General features: G+C 36.0%; 2 protein-coding genes and 1 long non-coding RNA gene across 6 annotated transcripts; 2 read left to right on the forward strand and 1 right to left on the reverse strand.

The window, feature by feature from the left end:
- Positions 1-229: 229 nt before the first annotated feature.
- LOC125659525 (myosin essential light chain, striated adductor muscle-like) lies at positions 230-6,602 on the reverse strand. 2 transcript variants are annotated; one of them, XM_048891210.2, is made up of 7 exons: positions 6,392-6,531; positions 6,068-6,265; positions 5,671-5,698; positions 1,944-2,090; positions 1,371-1,538; positions 1,038-1,124; positions 230-818 (listed from the first exon to the last, which is right to left on the reverse strand). In XM_048891210.2, the coding sequence occupies exons 2-7, from the start codon at positions 6,068-6,070 to the stop codon at positions 778-780; spliced, it is 474 nt and encodes a 157-aa protein (XP_048747167.1). In that variant the 5' UTR covers positions 6,071-6,265; positions 6,392-6,531; the 3' UTR covers positions 230-777. The 2 variants fall into 2 exon arrangements, with proteins under 2 accessions (XP_048747167.1, XP_056004982.1); XM_056149007.1 differs by having other exon boundaries at positions 230-1,124; positions 6,392-6,602.
- LOC130050111 (uncharacterized) lies at positions 2,086-6,138 on the forward strand. The gene is made up of 2 exons (XR_008798511.1): positions 2,086-3,652; positions 3,688-6,138. It is a non-coding gene; the product is annotated as an uncharacterized LOC130050111 (long non-coding RNA).
- Positions 6,603-6,698: 96 nt separating the features above from the next.
- Positions 6,699-20,344, forward strand: LOC125659518 (uncharacterized). 3 transcript variants are annotated; one of them, XM_048891201.2, is made up of 3 exons: positions 6,699-6,806; positions 17,500-17,561; positions 17,770-20,344. In XM_048891201.2, exons 2-3 carry the CDS (start codon positions 17,507-17,509, stop codon positions 19,851-19,853), a joined length of 2,139 nt encoding a protein of 712 aa, XP_048747158.1. In that variant the 5' UTR covers positions 6,699-6,806; positions 17,500-17,506; the 3' UTR covers positions 19,854-20,344. The 3 variants fall into 3 exon arrangements, with proteins under 3 accessions (XP_048747158.1, XP_056004956.1, XP_056004957.1); XM_056148981.1 differs by lacking the exon at positions 6,699-6,806 and adding an exon at positions 10,351-10,619; XM_056148982.1 differs by lacking the exon at positions 6,699-6,806 and adding an exon at positions 16,486-17,080.
- The last annotated feature ends 838 nt before the right edge of the window (positions 20,345-21,182 follow it).

Raw genomic sequence — 21,182 nt, forward strand, 5'->3', positions numbered from 1 at the left:
TTCAATGTGATTGGTCACTGAGAATAGTAGTAAAAATACCGAGGTAAATCTTGTTTCATTGAAATCAACAAGAAGTCTGGCCAAAAATTTTACACGATCGATCAAGCGAAGTAACACACTGTTATTGGAACGATGATAAACTAAACCCAATTTAGGCCTGATACTCGTTTACAGCTCAATGCTGTATAGTGTTTTAAATACACAACATAAAATGATAAAAGTAAAACGATTTAAAGAAAACAGAATTTATTTTGGGAATAAAATAATAAATACTGCACTATTCACACAGCCGAGGATGCAAAAGGGATATCCATTCCGACCTCATCTCATTTATACCAACTTCCGAGCACATAACTGTACAACGGGTCACGTGACCCAATGATGTCATTACCAAGTTTTGATGATGTAACCAACCGGTACCGGTTAATAAAACTGATCTTGATGCGTAGAAAACATTTGATAACAGATAAACACGGCAAAGTATATGTAACTGAAGAGGTCTTACGCAAAAACTCTGTTCGGGCTTTTTTAGTTGATTCATAGCATTCCGGGTGGTAATATCTATCCAGTGCGCATGTTCGAAATTTCTTATTTTTGTCGCTAGGTGTCGCAGCAGCACGACGTAAGGCCTCTTCAGCTGTTGTTCCGACGAGACGTGTAACTTTTCACATGTAAATGTTCACTGTTGTAAATGTTCATTGTAGACGGAGATTTTGTTTTGTTATTTTTGGAGTGTGATGTGTTCTTGTGTTTATATGTTATTCTTTATTAAAATATCTAGTCAGGGTATGGTCCGGCCATCACTTTCTTGATGAACTCTGCAAGAAGATAAAGAAAAAGTTATAGATCAAGAATTCCTATATCTTGGGAAAACAAGTCAACTAACATGTAAATAATCAAAACTTTTCTATGTTACTGTTGTTAATAAAAGTTGCAGCAATGGACGGGGATTTGCTCCTTCGTTTCCAGAAGTCAGTTTGATATAAACATTTTGGCAATTGTTTGAACCTGATCCCAGAGAGGGCATGAAAACGTACCTTCGTATTTAACATTTCCCTCAAGGTCCTCCTGGAGATCGGTGTTTCTGATGATTTCGTCAACCTGGTCATCAGTCAAACGCTCACCTGAAGAAAATAATATAGACTACGAGTTTATAATCAGTATGATTGGTAAATAGTCAAATGATTAATTGATTATGAAAACAAAACACGTTACAGCACTGAATATATCACTTATAATTCAAAGTTAAACAGATGAACCGACAATATGGACTAAGTCCTACACGTTTAAATCAAGTCAGAGAGAGAGAGAGAGAGAGAGAGAGAGAGAGAGAGAGAGAGAGAGAGAGAGAGAGAGAGAGAGATGATTACCGAGGGAGGAAAGGAGATGTCTGAGCTCAGCACCGGAGATGTAACCCTGACCCTCCCTGTCGAAAGTCTTGAAGGCCTCCATGTAGTCGGCGAATGTTCCCTGTTCCAGGGTGTTCATGATCGTCTCATGGATGGGCAGGAACTCCTCGAATTTGTAGGACTTCTCACCTAAAACATCATCAAATATGAACTATCACATCCCATCTACGCTTACCATATTTCTAATATTTGTCAAAACAAGCCTCATTGATTCTAACTCCATCTTCTAAGACTTAGCAAACATCGCCCTAGTCCCCCTCCCAGGGTCCTAATCAATTTATGACTCAACAAATCACGTTGAATTGATGAGGACCCATCATTTTGATATTTGACTAACCACGGCCCCTTGAAGCTTGTTCTCTTAGGATTCCGTCTCCCTAGCCTATTTGAAGTAAGATTAGACTAACCATGCCCCTTTGAAGTTACAACTCCTTCCAAGGTTTGACTATTTCAAACTTATGACACGACGCTCCATGGGGGTTTATCTTTCTCTATCTTTTAAGACTCGGCAAACTACGTTACATAGCTACTTACCCATTTTATCAGTGGCGCCATTCTTTTTGACGATTTCGATGGTGGGGTTAAGTCCTACGCATCGGATGACGTCACCAATTTTGAAGGCGTCGACCTCTCCGTCGCGACCATCCCAGAAGTCAAAAAGCTCAAAGACTTCCTTGGCCTCTGAAATGCACCAAACAGAAAACCGTGAGTTGGAATGGAACAGTCGTATTGAAAACATATATAACATTGACAAGTTCCGTTGAAATGGCAAATATGGATGTGCTGATACAATATTCTATCTGCGGAAATCATTTTAAAGATAATGCAGGTAAATGAAATAAAAAGTTAAAAGCTGGAGCCATGTTTCTTATCAATGAAAACCCCTCTAACAATTCAAGATCCATGAAACTCTCAGGCGGATCTAGGGATGGAGGAGGTATAGAACCCTCTCTAGGAGGACTATTATTGATTACTTAGCAACAATTATAGCCCGATAGTATCTGCTTACTGCAACTACTGATCCATAACACGTCATGGATACAATCAGGCGGCATAGATCCATTATTGCATATCATAGGCATGTAATACTGTTCCATTACTGCATACCATAGGCATGTAATACTGCTCCATTACTGCATACCATAGGCATGTAATACATAGAGAATAATACATGGCAAAATCTGTATCACACTCCATATCAACCCGAGACTCCAATATCAGCCCGAGACTCCAATATCAGCCCGAGGGTCGTAGGCCCGAGGGCTGATATTGGTTGAGGGTTGATATGGAGTGTAATACAGATTTTGCTATGTATTCATTTGTCGTTTTTAATATATATTTGAAAATAATTGATTTAAGGGCTCATTAACGGATAAAAGTTAAAAACAACGATTACTATTTTTGAATGATTTAAGATATTTATTGAATACATGTACCGGTATATGACATAAGATAGCATTGTGAATAAACTATTTCAATTCTTTTAGTTTTTTAAATACAGTCTACTCTGGATATAATGAAATCCAGGGGACCGACCTGAATTGTTCATTATATCCAAAGTTCAATATAACCAATGCTGAACTACACAAATATTGCTACTGGGGGATTTATTTTACCTTCAATATAACAGATAGTTCAATATAACCGACTTCAATATAAGTGGAGTGGACTGTATTACAATTTGTTAAGAATTATTGTTACATTTTGAACAACTCTATCAATTCCTCAAGTTCTTCAATTCTCCTCGCTAACGATTCCAACGTTCTCTCGCCCATCTATTTCTATCTTTCTCTATTTGTTTACAAAATTACATCGTCTGCTTCCAAGCGGAAAAAGTCCGAGGTACTCCCAATGAAAATTACAGAGGTGTTCCAGAAACGTACGATGAGGGGTGAAATAAAGGGTACTGATACAGGGTGTGTAATAAAGGGCGCGTGCCGGTGTTCATATCAGGGATGCAGAAATCCTGTATTATATAACAAATCTATAATAAAGATATATTACTGCATATCACAGGCATGTAATACAGATCCATAATACATAAAGGTCACGGGCATGTGGCGAGTTTCATACAAAATGATACAACCCTTGTGGGAACCTCGGTTGTTTTCAAATCATTTGTTCACTGGTCTACAATATTCTAGTGTAGATATTGGTAAAAAGAAATCTTTGCTTTTATTGGTTTTATGATATACAACACTGTTATCTTTAATGTACTTTTTTGTGTTGAACCAAAAAACAAGGTTTTTGTTGATAGACCTTTTAAAATACAGAACAGGGCCGCCAGAATTATTTAGAATATGAATGTAACTTAGACTCCTATTGATAATTTTAGTGTTCTTAAATGGATGCTTGTTCGTGATTAGTCGATAAATAGAAAGCTTGTGTTTGCTTTTAAGGTTCTGAAAAATAGGACACCAGAATATATGAAAGTTTTTAGTTTTATCAACCAATTCAGTACTAGGGAAACAAGTAATAGTGATCGTTGCATGTTATCTTTAACAAAAGTTCGAACTGAACATTTTATAAACGGAACGAACCACTATTCTATGGAATCTGTTGCCCGAGTCTATCAGAACCTAAAGTTCTCTTGCATCTTTTAAATCAGCACATTTGCAGCATTATGATTTGAACAAGTGATATGATATTTTTGAGCTACCTTATCTTTTATTGCAGAGAACTTATTGATATATTTCAATGATATCATATTTGATGTATATATTTATAATTTATACTATTTATTGTAATCTGTCTTTGAATGTTTTATAGAGGCCGCAATTTGAATAAGTCAATTAATACTATTTGTGCTATCCAGTCTAAATAAAATAATTAGTTATCATTATAATTATTATGATGTTATTATCAAGTATGTATTTAATGCAATAAATCATGCATATGTTTTTTTCTTCTTATATCGCACATCATATTAACCCTAGGGTGATATGCAGAATAAGGTTTGTATTATTCTCCGTGAATATACTATGGACCCCTATAGTAGTCCCAGACCCGTGGATAGAAACCCTAGATCTGTACGCACTATCATTAAGAATTAAGTTATCCCGTAACAATCAACAATATATATATTTGATTAAAATCGAGCAGGTAAACCCTGACTACCATTCACACAATCTTTATGCAGTCTTATTTATTTATAAATTTAGTTGATTGAAATATAAATCAACATTTCAAAGAGGAAAATAAATTATTATAAGACAAAAAAAAATTAAATTGACGCGGATGTCAATAACGATTGGTACTCAAACATGTTCATGTAATTAGGTGTAGCTGGTCACAACAATCGTGATACGATCCATGTGTACACTGATTGATTCATAGTTGGCAGAAAAACCAGAAATATTGGTAACCATGGCAGAAGAATATTTAAGCAAACACGTACAAGTACATACATGTATATTCCTTTGTTTTGCACAAAAGTCTAAACAAATCTAAGCATTGTTAATTTTGCTATAACTGTTTTTGGTTTTTTTAAGTCATTATTAAATTCATTTGTTTCATTTTGAAATAATCGTTGAATATGGCCATAATTACTAGAAAAGTATCACTTTACATAACAAATATGTAGAGATAAAATCACTTTACAACTAACACAAACACGTGGGCACTGTTATATTAATTCACACCATGTGTACAAACTGATGTACACGAGATAAAGCACGATGCGCGTGCGTGCGTGTGCGGTGTGTAGGCGCAGTCTCCTTGTAAGGTTGCTGGATATCGCGGTGTTTGAACTCTTGCCAAGGAATGTAATCTCATATCTTGTCTGTTTATATTGCACAGATTTCTGCGCATCAAAATTATTATTAATATTTTTTTTAATCTATAAAGACGAATTATTTATGCATGTACTTACATCACACTGTTCATTAAATATCTAGATTTATGTTTATTTTACTGAGGGGTGACAGCTTTTAAGAAATGACGTCACAATCGTATCTAGTCCCCCGCAGAGAGAAAACATATCTATACCGGTACAATTTCACCAATCTACACCCATACTCTCATATTGTTCCATTATCTGTCGGCAACGAACACTAACTAAAAATAAATTACTATACTCTCTACTGAATTTCGACACATGCGTAAGATAGCTCCATATTTTTTTTTTGTCTGAGCTGTACGTAAATCCAGCACACGAACTCCACACTGCACATTTGTCTGAGAGTTTTGGGATCCTTAAAAAAACTAATTCCATGCTGTTAACGGGTGAAAGTATTAAAGGATGACACACAACTCCCCATACCTTCGATTTCTTCCTTGGAAAGCTTCGACTGCAAAGCAATAATGCTTAGATATAATCGGACTTGTGGAAATTATGGGTGCAGTTTACATTAATATAGACTATTCCATGCAGAAACTGTAAGTCATATAAATGACTAAAAAAACTGTCATTTTCTGTCATTGAGTTCTGAAGCTCTTCTAAAACGATATATTACTGAAGACCTCCAAATGTAAAACAAAATAATTTTCATTAAGTTTCTTGATAATTGTTTTCCTGATACAAAGCAACTATAATTTTGAACGGTAAAATGATGGTAATTTCTCAGCGCGTTTTGTGTGCATTTAACTTTGCATGCACTGATATATATAATAATATTAAATGAATACGAACATTGAAAGTGTAAGTAATTCTAACTTACCATTATATTGCTGTATGACACTGCCGCCCGAAGTGAATGCTACAGGATCGGAATGCTGAATATCTGTAGATAATTCCCACAAAATACAGCTTTACTTATACCAGAGGATCTCATTTTGTCAGGAGGGGTAGGTAGCATCCCAGATCTCGATCGAACATCTGGTTTGTGCTTATGTGTCTATGTTCAATTTTCACTTATCTGCGTTTCGGGATTCATAAGAAGAAAACAAATAATTCTTCCTGAAAGGAATCTACTCTCTAGAAAAATTACTTTCATAACATGGAAAATTAATAATTGTACTACACCTGCATAAAATAAACTTACCCAGATTATGACGTCAGTCAGTATAATATTTGGATGGTTGGACCGAAAAATCTGGAAATTTAAAGAGAATGAAGGACTGATGAGTTTAATAATCAACTAAAAAAAAATACTTATTTTCCTGTGACAAATGCAGATGATTTAATAATGTTTAATATGATTCTGATCAAGGTGACCCGAAACATGGACCGACATATAAGGCGCTGCGGAAACACTATATGAGATGGCGCACTGCGCCGTGCACATCTTCAGCAGCAGAGGAAACTAAAAATAGATCATCAAACATTTGCGTTTCATTCATGAATATTTGTTATCCCCTAACCCAGTTAATTTATAATGCGCAGCAAAATTAACGAAATTTCTAATTTTCTCAGGGAGGTTCTACAATTCTATCTGCAACGGATAAAGTAATTTACAGGTATGTATATATGTATTAATCTCTCTCTTTCTCTTTGTGTGTGTGTGTGTGTGTGTGTGTGAGTGTGCACATCCGCCTGCTATTCTGTCTGTGTATCACTGTGCATTCTTTCCGACCTGTGAACAATAAATGTTCTCTGTGTTTGCCAATGGTACGGTACTGATATAGTGTCTAAAGCTTACTCAGTTCAAACAATATCGAATAATGCAAGTGAATCGTATATCAGGTAACAGACACCATTTGTGAATAATGGCCTTTTTATCTTATAAAATTATTTTCATAGATATAAACAAAATTGAGTGCCCCAGCATGTCTATAAATATTTTTAAAAAAAATCATCGAATCACATTGTACATGTATTCCATATTTCTTACTAGTATTTTCGAAGAGATTAATAATACAGAATATATATTGATAATTACCTAAGGTAACAATTTTTTATAAGATGCTTTTAACCCCTCCGAATCGAAGGCATATTTTCTTCACTGTGCAATAGTTCTTGGGTGCCAAATACAAGTGTATGTATATTTACATTAACAATATTTTTGCCTTCGATATCTTTACCAATTGTAATGATAGTCATTTCCTCATGAATGTGATGCTGAAGTTTGTGAACAATGCACATATGGATTTTGATAAATATAGTATGTCTATTTTAATGACTGAAAAATCTGAAAGAAATGAAAGTAGAATTAAGGTATGACACGTCATGAAGTATGCCGGCGTAAGGCGTCGCGTTCATAACCTCATGCATTTCAAAAATGACATTCATTTCTTAACTATTTACATTTCTAATGTTTTGGAATCCATTGTTATCAGTCTCCTAGCTCTGCGGGGGCATTTATCATATCAGACAGACATCAGGACGTCGCTCTGCAAGAAAACCTGTAATAGTCATGACAGTCAAAATGACTGAGAATACAAGATGATGTTTAGAGTTTAATTCGGGGTGAATTCGGTTTTATTTGATTTTGTTTTGATTTAATTCAAATTTGAATACCGGAAAGGTATTTCATCGTTCACTGTCTTAAACTCAGAGCATAGCAAATCTCACATGAAATATGCCAGCGTGAAACGTTGCAGTTCATTTTCAAAAATGAATTGATGTCTTACATGTATATTTACATTATGTTTTATGTCCGTCAGAATTCTGAGCCGTTGAAATAGTCGTACTATATTTAAAGGGAAAGGCAACCCAAAAGATTTTTCATGATAATGATAGGATTAATCATATGATAAAGAATTGTCATACAATTCTGTTGATATATGGCCTAGATATGCTTTTGTACTAATTTGAAAACGTCAAAAATTGAAATTCCCGCGATCTATAGAGGCTGCCATGACGTGTAACTCTTTTGTATTCAAGACCACAAAAATCAATAATTTTGACGTCACACTGTCTGTTCCGGTTTTGATGAGATTCTAAGATCATCCACAGGTGCTTGGGTTCAGCCGCCCCCTCCGAATAAACTACATGAGTTGATTTAATTATTTTTTTCTTGAAAGTATTTCTAATGCATGTCAACAACGTCTTGCATACCCATAAAGTCCAAAATAAGTCCTTTAAAAAAATAATACCCTCACTGGTTATTATGATTATATATAATATGCCTGGTCTGCGACTCGACTGAACGTCTTCTTTTCTCAATTTCTTCTTGCGAAAGAACGGTTTCAAATCTATACGGCTCCAAACTTAACTGTTCGTGACGTCTCATGTTTACATTGCTGCTGATGAAATAAACCGGAATAGACGGCGTGACGTCATAAATTAAACTCCAATGGCCACTCTCTTAGCGGCGGGTAATTTAAAATACATGATAGATTAATATTGATTTAATTGTTAAGCAAGGATTTTTATTGTTAAAGACTGTCAATTACGATATCAGTAAGTGATACTTTATTCATAAAAGCAACTATGTGGTTATGGTTGCCTTTCCCTTTAACAAGATTGATATGGGCATTGTTTACAACTGCAGTGCGTTGATGGTGAAATTGCTACCATTTATACAGGTATTGCAATTTGCATGTGTAAAGATATAAATGGATGGATTTGTATACCTTATACCATGTCTATATTGCACACATCCTATATTATGTCTATATTACACACATCCTATACTGTGTCTATATTACACACACCTTAAATTGTGTCTATATTACACACATCCTATATTGTGTCTATGTTACAAACATCCTATACTGTGTTTATATTACATACATCCTATACTGTGTGTGTATTTCACACATTCTATATTGTGTCTATATTACACATATCCTACACTGTGTCTATATTACACACATCCTATATTGTGTTTATATTACACACATCCTATACTGTGTCAATATTACACACATCCTATACCGTGTATATATTACACACATCCTATAATGAGTCCATATTACACACATCCTATACCGTGTCTATAATACACACATCCTATACCGTGTCTATAATACACACATCCTATACCGTGTCTATATTACACACATCCTATGCTGTATCTATATTACACACATCCTATAATTTGTCTATATTACACACATCCTATAATTTGTCTATATTACACACATCCTATATTGTGTCTATATTACACAAACCTTATGTTGTGTCTATATTACACTAAATTATAGGATTACACACATCCTAAATTGTGTCTGGGCTACGCTAGTCTTTCCTATAAGTTCCAACTTATGGAGATCGTTGTTAAAGTGTTTATATATTTTACATTTGATGCGTTAATTTTGACGATTTTCAGACGGCTTCAGTACATTACAGGAATTGCTTACAGTGTGAAGGTGTGTACGGACGCAATCAAATGCAAAGTCAATGTAATTAATGAATAATATATAACTAGAAAATTAATCAGAGAAACGACCAAAGCGTTGATGAACGATCACGACAGCAATATCAATGGAATTTTCACTCTGTGTGTCGTTATTCAGTGAAGCAATATAAACAAATTTTTATTTCATATAGATGTAACAACAGATAAAAAATATTCATTTTCTGGAAAGTAAAGCAGGGACAAAAATTAGGAAAAAGATCCGGATAGTAGATATAAAAAGATCCGGATAGTAGAAATAAAAAAGATCCGGATAGTAGATATAAAACGATCCGGATAGTAGAAATAAAAAGATCCGGATAGTAGATATAAAAAGATCCGGATAGTAGATATTGTGAAAGTTGTATACCGTAAATAAGATCAGTATTACTTTAAATTCGAATGTGCTTCAGCACTGAAGAATTTATGTAAATTTATGCTTTATGCATATAAATTAGTCTGCCCTCCGCAGCGTACTCTACACTCTCTGATATACAATGCATGTATCTTTCTTTTTCTCTCATTCATATCAGGTAAACGTTTTGATCAATGTGTCGTTTGTTAGTATGACATTTTTTGGACAAACAGGAAGTGTTCGAATCTGTATTTACCTAACGGAAGGAAGAAGCAAGGACATTGGCTATCTCCGTGTTTCTAGACTTGACAAGCAATGAACATTTCATGTAGAAATGATTTATATTTTCATATTTTATTTTAGGTGCAGTAGAGCCACTGACCCATGCAAATCAAAGTCTTCGCCAAGGGTCTTCAGACTGTTTGAATTAGTGTATAAGGAAAGGTCATTCTGAAGAATACTTGCTGCTGGTTAGACTTAAGGATTGATGGACTGATGCATGCATTTTAAAATCAATCTCATGATTCAAATCCATCGAGAATTAGATTTAAATGCCTGCATTGGTTCACTTTGCAACAACCTTTTCTACTACCAGCGACGTACAGACGGTACCATCAAAGAGAAAGGACCGATAAGGTAGATATTCTGCTTCAAACATAAAGATTCGTCAATTAATAATTATGCAATTTTCTTTTTCCCATATAAAATATGTTGGCATTTAAATCGATTTACTCTATTAGTTTTTCATTTAGATGAACTAGATGGCAACATGAAATGAACAAAATTGGGTAATTCAATATCGAACTGAAAAACAATTCATAAAAAGAAATTCAACGGGTAATAACCCTAAAAAGCAAAGCACACATTCTAATGAATAACGATATCTTCTTGCCATGTCTCTAAATTATATTCTCAAAATTACTATCTCATAGTTAAGTCCAAGCAGGTTGTGAATTTGGATTTAGTCGAGTTGAATTACATAATTGTGCCCCTTTATTAGCCGACTACGATTCGTTATCTTATGAGGTATATTTTATTTAAAAGCTTCTAAATAAGAAGAAAATATCTTTTGCTGTGACTTTCAACTCAACAATTAGATATATCGACGTTTTATTTATTAGCAATACTCATTTTCACTCATATGTTGACTCAGTATATTCCAGTGAACTCAAAACAAAAGACACCACAGAGTCTTCCATATCTGCTTCATATTTGAATAGTTTATTGAACATAGATGTTAACGGAAAACTGACAACTCAAATTTATGATAAACGAGGTGACTTCAGATTCTCCATTGTCAACTTCTCATATTTACATATCAATATTCCATCATTACCTGATGATGTGTTGATTTGATATGTGAGAACATTTCAGCGTATGATCATTTTTAAATCAAGGCAAACCACTGACAAATAAGGTGATGCTGCAGGGTTTTCAATAGTCTCGCTTGACAAAAACAACCTGTCATTATGTTGAATGTTGTGTGAGGTGTTTCATACCAATTGTTAAGCCTTTCTTTACATATTAATTTTGACTATGGATTACTCCGTTTAAATGATCAAATTTAGGGCTCACGGCGGGTGTGACCGGTCGACAGGGGATGTTTTCTGTACTCTTAATTTTGCATTCTTTATAGGATTTATGAGATTGATCACTGTTCGTTATCGTCAATTTTTATTTGAGAACTTACAAAAGTTTGGCACAAAAATATATGTACATGTATAAAGGGACATTAGCTGTGAAAATGTCAATGGCATAGGGATATATATCAAAGCCTAATAGAAACATAATGATTCATTTTGTACAAAAACAAGAGAAACTTAATAAAACAATATTAGATAATCGCTTTTAGTGTTAAGAAATATATCACACCCGTTCCTCTACATCTAATATATTAGAAGTGTACTAAACACTTTGTAGGTCTGTCATATATTGTAAGATGTGAATGTATCAGTTGAGTGTAAAGATACATTTTTAAAAAAAATACAAAACGACATCTGCAATTTTTGTATTTAAACTCACTCATTAAATTTTGAAATTACAATATGACAATTGACAGAATGTATTGGAGGTAAATTCAATATAAATCTAACGATTTTCTTTTGACATACATACATATACCTGTAATCTAAAAAAAAAAAACCAAAAAAAAACACAAACAAACAAACAAAAAACCAACCATTTTGACAATCCAGTATCTGACAATCCAACATATCATACACACAGACATCATGAAGATGAGATTGAAAAGAGCCGAGCATATCAATGACCTCTTTCGCTGCAGATCTGAACCCCATCCTTGCCTGTATAAAGATGCAGTCTGTTGTTCATCTTTTGTACAATGATAACCATGACAAATTCTCCTCTCAAAAAATATCAATGCTCATTCCAAAATAGCTAACCTTGTCTGTAGAATATATAGTATGACCATTACATTCGATTGAAAGATATGATTGTTTGATTTGTTGGTTTGTTTTTTCTTAATTCAAAAAATGGTATAAAGAGAATTACCAAAAACATTTGTTTTGTTTTTTACGCTTGCTATATTCATAATTTCAAGCATGAGTATTAACGAATGGGAATGAATCAATTTAAAATCTTAGGTAAGAAATGGTCTGAAGTAGGTATTGAGTGTACTAGATGTTTATATACTTATGGACATATTTACAGTCAATATTTATTCAAAACCAGTAACATGTCTGATACTTTACACGTAATGTCACTGTTTTTATTGTCCCAGGATCATCTTTTTAAAAGCTTGGTATTCTGGTAAAAATTCCATCCCCTGTTAATTTTGGTTTTATTGATTCTATAGATTTCAGTACTTGTCGGTACTTCGGTTTTAATGACACTATATAATTCTTTATATACTGATTCACTTCTCTCGGTACTGCCAATGAAGTGGATATTCAAATTGAGCAGTTTACATGGTTACAACAAATTGAACAGATTACAAGATTGTATACATTTGAACAGTTTATATAATTACAAACATTTGAACAGTTAATATACATTGTAATTGCATACAGTTGAACAGATTACAAGATTGTATACATTTGAACAGTTTATATAATTACATACAGTGATTATAAACATTTACATCGTTACAGTCAGCTGACTTGGTGGCTTGTTGACAGCAATGGAAAAGTTTATCCTATTCTTGTGATTGGAATTCATTAGTATACAAATCTGTTTACTTTCCTTTGATAGACATTGTCATTATAACCACCGTGTTATGAAGGTTGCAGTTATTATAGATACCGTCCTTGGGATCCCCAGTCAATGTCCTCACACATTAAGCAATGTATCACGTATTAAGATTGGTCGTTTACTCTGGGAGAGGGTTCACGAAGCTGTGTTCACATGATGTATTCATCAGTTAATGTGGATGTAGACTGTACAATATCCTTGTCTTTTATATTCTTTATACATTTGTACATGGAGTGTCATTACACGTGATTGCGTACTTCAGGTTTTCAGCAATAGAATTATCAAATTTTGTGACCCCCCCCCCATGCCCGCACCCACGTCACGTTAAATTTCCTGCTCACCAGCTCTCGTTACTTTTTGTTTGGGGGGAGGGGGTTTGTAAATTATTACTTTTAAGCTTTGGGCAAATTTGGCAATTAAGTTAAATCTGTACTTGTACCTTAACAACAGGTGTTTTTTTTTTTCAATAAGCTGTGTAAGACGACAAAATGAAATTCAGTTTCCATGTAATTCTTGAATTGTTTTTTCTAGAATATGTTTTTGATTCTCGTCAAAAACATTTAAAATAAAATTTTAATTATTCTGAATGACTTTCGAATGACCCAGTGTCAATGAAAAGGTGTCTGATATTCATGTAATTCCACAACACCTTGTGATGGGTGCGCTGTATCCCGAAGTATGGTTGGGAAATGTCTTTAGCTGACTGTTGGCACAGGAAGTGCTCACGTATTGTAGGGATTATTTTGAGTTGTTTTTCTATCTTTCTGTTTCTTTTATTGGATCCGGGTTATGGAATACATGTAGGTCCTCAGTACCCCTTACTGGTTGTAAGAGGCGACTAAATGGGGGCGGTCCTTTAGATGAGACGGCAAAAATCGAGATCCCGTGTCACAGCAGGTGTGGCACGCTAAAGATACCTCCCTGCTCAAAGACCGTACGCGCTGAGCAATGGTGAGCATAGCCCTAAATTTTGCAGCACTTCACCGGCAATGGTGACGTCTCCATAGGAGTGAAAAATTCTCGAAAGGGACATTAAACAATATTAAATCAATCAAAATAATTTATTGATTGTAAAATTACGCGCGTTTCGGAAGCTGTGATATGTACATGTGTACGCTATATGTATGTTACATATACATTTTTAAAAATAAATGTCAAAACATGGAAAATATCAAAGCATGTGTAGAAAAATGCAACACGAAAAAGGGTTTCATTTTCAATTTACAATAGGCACCGCCACCTATCCATCGCTTTAATTTTCAATATACATATTTTGCCACCTAGCGAGCGCATTGATTAAAGGTTTCATTTTCTCAACATACATGTACCACCACCTAACAACCTCAACGAGGCGGGGGAGGGATTATCTCTGTGTCAAAAATCAAACCCCGCAGACAATAACTACAAGATAATTGATACCAGATGGGTGAAGAAGAACGCACATGTGGCGCGAGCATGAAACCATCGATTCCTGATACTATGTACGCGTGCCGACTAATTTCGTTGTTTATCATATAGCACGTGCCATATACCTACTGCAGACAATGATCACGTAACCACGGTACATTTGCCATTTGCTTAAATGGTAAAACATATAAAACACATATATATATAAATAAAGCAATCTTTGATACATATCTATGTATTTATCTAAGAATTCATTTTTTCAGTCAATCATGTTTTAAAGGAAACCATTATTTCCATCCCTTCACATAAATGTCCCTCCCCTCTCCCATTTTCCCGTTTTCACATATCACCAAAGAGCTGTTTTTGCAACATTTTGTATTGCATTCATCATGATTTTTATTCAAGAAAATACATGTACTAAAGATATTTCTTTTATTGTATAATTGGATAGTTCCGAGTTAATTGATCGGGTGAAATTCAACAAACTAGAAAAAAGACCAAACCACTATATTCACTTCCGTGTGATTTGTGGGTGAATATTATACAATTCTTCAATTATTCTTGAGAAAAATACGACGCTTTAGCTACATAAAAAGTGCAATATTGTTTACAGCTAGAAAGCAAAATTTGATACAAGTAATTATTATCTTTTGGCCATCCAATGAAAACTCGAGTCTCCAATCACCATCTACTAGGTCCCGCACTCTAACTGTAAACAAAGATGGCTAAACAGGATAATCATTGGATAAGCTGTAGTAGCCGGTTTAGATGTATTGAATAATTCTATAATATTAGTAAAACATTGACTTGGTCTCTGTTATCACGACGCTTTAGCTACCATTGTAGTACAGTGTTCACCTGGCGCTTTGCGATCAATGAATATTATACTTCCCACGTAACTAAAGCACCATATTGACCTAAAAAAAACCATCAATGATTATTTTATATTATTTTCATGTTTTCCATTACACTACATGAAGTCAGGCGATATATCCCACATCCCCTGCACATTCGAGGTGATGGAATAAAGTAATTACACAGTAAACACATGACAGATAGAGAAAATTCCCATTGCACCCTGCACTCAAACGAAGGAGTGGAAAATATATTACACCCTGCACACAAACGTGGGAGTGAAAAATGTATCACACACTGCACATAAACGAGGGGGGGGGGGGGGGGGGGGGTGGTGGTGAAAACTGTATCACATCATTCAAATATAATATTTCCATTACATCCTGCACACCCCGAGGGAATATAATATTTCCAATACACACTGCACACCCCGAAGGAACATATTCCCATTACACCCTGCACATCCCGAGGGAATATAATATTTCCATTATATCTTGCACACCCCGGGGGAATATAATATTTCCATTACACCCTACACACCCCGAGGAAATAAAATGTTTCCCTTATATCTTGCACACCCCGAGGGAATATAATATTTCCATTACACCCTGCACACCCCGAGGGAATATATTTCCAATACACACTACACACCAAGTGGGAATATATTTCCATTACACCCTGCACACCTCAAGGGAATAAAATATTTTCATTACACCCTGCACACCCCGAAGGAACATATTCCCATTACACCCTGCACACCCCGAGGGAATATATTTCCAATACACACTACACACCAAGTGGGAATATATTTCCATTACACCCTGCACACCTCAAGGGAATATAATATTTTCATTATACCCTGCACACTCTGAGGGAATATGTTTCCATTTCACCCTGCACACCCCGAGGAAATATAACATTTCCAATACACACTGCACACTCCGAGGGAATATAATATTTCCATTACACCCTGTACACCCCGAGGGAATATGTTTCAATTTCACCCTACACACCCCGAGGGAATATAATGTTTCCATTATATCTTGCACACCCCGGGGTAATATATTTCCATTACACCCTGTACACAACAAGTTAGGGGATAGAATATGTTCACTACACTTTGCACACCACGGGAGGTGAGTTATTATGTTTTTTTACGCGGAGAGACAAACTGATGAAAATTACGGAAAGATTAACCTCATTGCAGATATAAGGAAAAATGTAAACAAGTGATATGCGAAACAAACAATCCATATAACAATCTCAACCGATAGCACACTGTATTACCAAAGCTAGAAAAACAAAGACAACTCTCTTCATGGATGGAAAAATTCACCTTTATTTGAATTATTTAGAACATGAAGATGCTCATCCAAGAGAAATTCACAATACCAATGTTTTACCACGATCAACGACTAATATTCACCAATCAAAAAAGTGGTTCAGTACCATGCGTTAATTGTGACGTCATCATCAATAAGTCGTAAATGTCGTCTGTCATGTCATGCGTGGCCCGTCGGCCATATATTTGAGGATCTATGGCCACTTTGATGTAAAAATCGTAGAAATTGTCAACAGGTCAGTTTTATTCAGCTCGCCGAGGAAACGAACATGGTTTTTATAAGGTAAGGTCTGATTTCTACTATGCACCTGTGACGTTACAGGATTTCTTATATTGTAAAATTAAAAAAACAACATTGATATGAAAAAATAATTCTATTAAATATTGAATGCGTTCGTTATTCGGGAACTCTTACTCACTAATCTATTAACCCCATCAATGAGTTTAAAGAAATCTACCTACATCTGGAATTGGACATGCAAGACAAATAATTGAACACCGATAAAAAAAAATTACTCTTGAAATTTGATTCAATTGGACATTGGAGTGTACGGATTTTAGGGGATTCCTGTGAAAATTTACAATTATTTTTTTCTTCATAAAAGTGAGAATACATCTTTAACAGAAATACAGTGAATATTGTGATCCTCTCCTCTGTGCATGACTTTTGTTCTTCGGTAAAAGTCTTCTTTTGTATTTCAGCAGGCAGATGGTGCTCCGTGCGGTTATGCCGTACCTGATATTTCTGGAATTGGCGCTAATTGGTCAGTATTACTAGAGTCGCTTCACGTCACTCGACCATACAACAAAAATATTTATGACATATCTATACTGAATATCATGAATACTGAATGTATTTTACGTAACGATTAAAATGGATTTGATATAGATTTTTTGCACAAATTCGGGTACTTGTGCGTGTATTACCCGGTAGCTGAGTTCTTCAAATATTCAAATTTCTTATTGTAACAGGTGTGTCAGCGCAGTTTGGACCCTTTCCTCGAAGATTTCGAAACCCGTGGGGTCCTCAAACATTCCGTGGTCAATTTCCATTTCAACCACCGGACAGAATGCAGTCCTTCACTGCACGAGGGATGTCGGGAAGGAATCCACCTTCTAGACAGTCAGGAAGGAACCCACCTTCTAGACAGTCGGGAAGGAACCCACCTTCTAGACAGTCGGGAAGTAACCCACCTTCAGGACAGCCAAACCGCAGGAACATGTTACCATGGGGACAACCATTTCCGGGACCGCCTCCGTTTGACCAGGCCGCCCGTGAGATGGCACAACGCGAAGAAATGAGTATATTGCAAACAGAAATTAATCCTGTACAGACTCAAGCGTCCGGATTGAATAGCCTCACATCACTTATTTTGAATAGTACCCAACTTCTTAACAATGAGGCCGGAAGTGGACTTTCACCTCAGCAATTGCTAAGTGAAGTCATTACGTCACAAACTGGGAATTCCCCGACAGGATCTTCCGATGGAATGTCACAATTTTTGAACTTTGGTAAGAGTCTGTTAGAAAGTGCATTGAACAGAAAGCCTTCTGTTGAGAAAAAGTCTCCCCCTGCTGCTGAAACAATAAAAAATGAACATCCAAAAGGAGAAGTCAAGCCCAAAGTCATTGAAAATGTCAAGAAGTCTGAAAGTGCAAAGCAAATTGAAAAGCATAACCACGTGGATAGTGGAATTCATGGCGCACCCGACAAAGATGTTTATCCAAAAGAGATCAGTGGACCAGTTAATCCTAGCGATGTAAAGCAAGTGAATGAACCCGTTATACCAACAGACATTCGACCAGTAGATGATACAAACCCTGTTAAACCGATAGACGTTAAACCCGTGAATGGAAATCAACCTGTCAACGCTATCGACCTACAGCCTATCAATACTATCAACGTTCGACCTATAGACGAAGCAGATCTTGTCGGCGTCGTACCCGGGCGCAGAATCAATGTAGGGGTTCAACCAGGGGATGTAATCAGCCCACAGGACAGGCTCCATACCATAAACCCAATTACAGGGCTACCCGAGGTCCCACACGCCAGACCCATCGGAGTGGTGTCCCCTAACGATGTGATGGACAGAGGACATGTGCACGTTGACGGAACGTTTCACGATTTCCCGGTAGAGCTGCACGGTAACGATACTCAGGCTATCCTGCCTGTTCTTGACCCTTTAACTGGAGAGACAGTTCTTATTCCTAACATTGATTTAAACTCTGGCGTAAACTCGAAGTCTCTAGATACTGCGGAAATGCGAGCCGCCTGGTTAATGGAGCGAAAGAGGGCGCGAAGGCTGAAAATGCAGAATCGTCGACTGCGAGAACTTCTTAGACACCACATGAACGAAGTCCATCCGAGTGAAATGGTACCAATCGACACTATTAACGGACCAAAACCCGGGGATATTATTCCTGTCGATGACGTCATACCGTCTATCCCTGTTTATGTCCCATCAGCTACACCCTCTCCAAGCTTTGTGTTTCCCAGTGATACCGGAAGTGATTCTGGAAACCCTAAGCCGGAACCAGAACCAGTTTTGCCAGGTAATGTTCTAGGTCCCCTGTCACCAGAGCCTGGTGACGTCATTGCAGTCGACGTCATACCGGAACCGGAGGATCCTGGATACATTCCATCTGCTACACCATTTCCAAATATAAAGGTACCAGGTGAAAAATCTGTTATTGGTGGAAAAAGACCTCTACAGCCTGGTGACGTCATTCCAGTTGATGACATAATACCTACAGTTCCTGGTTACGTTCCCTCTGCCACTGCGGCCCCTGATTTTGTTTTTCCGAAAGACGTCGGTATCAAATCTACGGGCACATTGAATCCTTCAAAACCAAAAACCGGAAACGGCAATTCCGGCATGATCATTTTGCCAGCTACTCCCGCGCCAGTGATCAAAGTCCCCCCGACAACCAGACGACCCCAGCCTCCGCCACCGCCCGCGCCCCGCCGACCCGCTCCACCCCCGCCAAAGAAGAACAATCTACTGAAAAATCTTGGCATTGGGTTTGCTATAGGGAGTTTGCTCTTCGGAAAATAACATGTGGTATATTATATGTACATGTACGTAGGTGACACTTAGTTTTCATACATATATGTGAACGCAAAACATTTGAAAGTCAATCACGCAAAAACATTTTGCAGAATATCATTTCAAAAGCATACATCGTCTCCCAAAGACTGAAATGAGACTTTTTGTATGTTATAAAGATTTTTATGTGGAATTACCTTTGTCGCGTGATTTATGCATCAAATTCATTACCTATCAGCGAATTCATTATTCGCTTTGTTGTCTAAGGTTTAAAACATTTCATCATTTTCTCTTTGTTGATGATTTAGTAGACTAGAACTATGAATTGTTTATATTTTTATACGAACACCTGTTTATAATTCTACATGCATATATTTGTAGAAATATATTTTAACGAAATCCAATTCTTATACTATGTGATATTATTCTTTGTGTATTTGTAGTTTTATTGTTACGCATGTCTGCCGTGTTCAGTCAAGCATTAAATAATCTGACACTTTATGTAACTTTTGTTGTGGGACGGTCTCCGTGGTTTGCTGACACACATGTTTATTTTGTCATTAATAGCATTGATGCAAAACCCTGCAAGTTACGTCAATCATCAATGGCGAGGTTAAAAATAGTTATACAGAAAGACGCCCTCTCCCTTCCTCCTCGAAAGAAAACTTGAACCACATCGTATTACAGTTTCCATACCTACTAATTTGCAGATATAGATGGTTGGGAGCATATGAATTATTCAAAAATATAATGTTTGTCTATCTCTATGGAGTTAAAGTTCTACAATAAAATATTAAAAACTAGACATTACATTGGTTAGACACATCTTTTGAGGGGAAATACAGTTGATGGAATCCCTGTACCTTAAGAAAAAATTCTGACTGGGCACAGTTGCATTCCGATTTTTGCAGAATTGTTAATCTACATACAATGAAACAACCGACAATCAAAATCATACAACGATCTGTTCATAATACAGCACTATACATTATACAACGATCTGTTCATAATTCAGCACGATATATCTCCCTCATGCACAGCTTTTATCCTTAGACGAATTTGACTCCACTTTTTTTTGGCACGCTGTTTTTTGGCTATAATAGCTCTAAAACTTCATTGTTATTTCGGATTTCAAACATTTCGGTTGAGCATCACTGAAGAGACATTATTTGTCGAAATGCGCATCTGGTGCATCAAAATTGATACCGTATAAGTTTTACATCATACAGCACCATACAACGATCTGTTCATAATTCAACTTCATACGACGGTCTGTTCATAATTCACCACCATACAACAATCTGTTCATAATTCAGAACCATACAGCGATCTGTTCAT

Source organism: Ostrea edulis, chromosome 9, assembly GCF_947568905.1.
Source record: "Ostrea edulis chromosome 9, xbOstEdul1.1, whole genome shotgun sequence".
Classification (NCBI taxonomy): domain Eukaryota; kingdom Metazoa; phylum Mollusca; class Bivalvia; order Ostreida; family Ostreidae; genus Ostrea; species Ostrea edulis.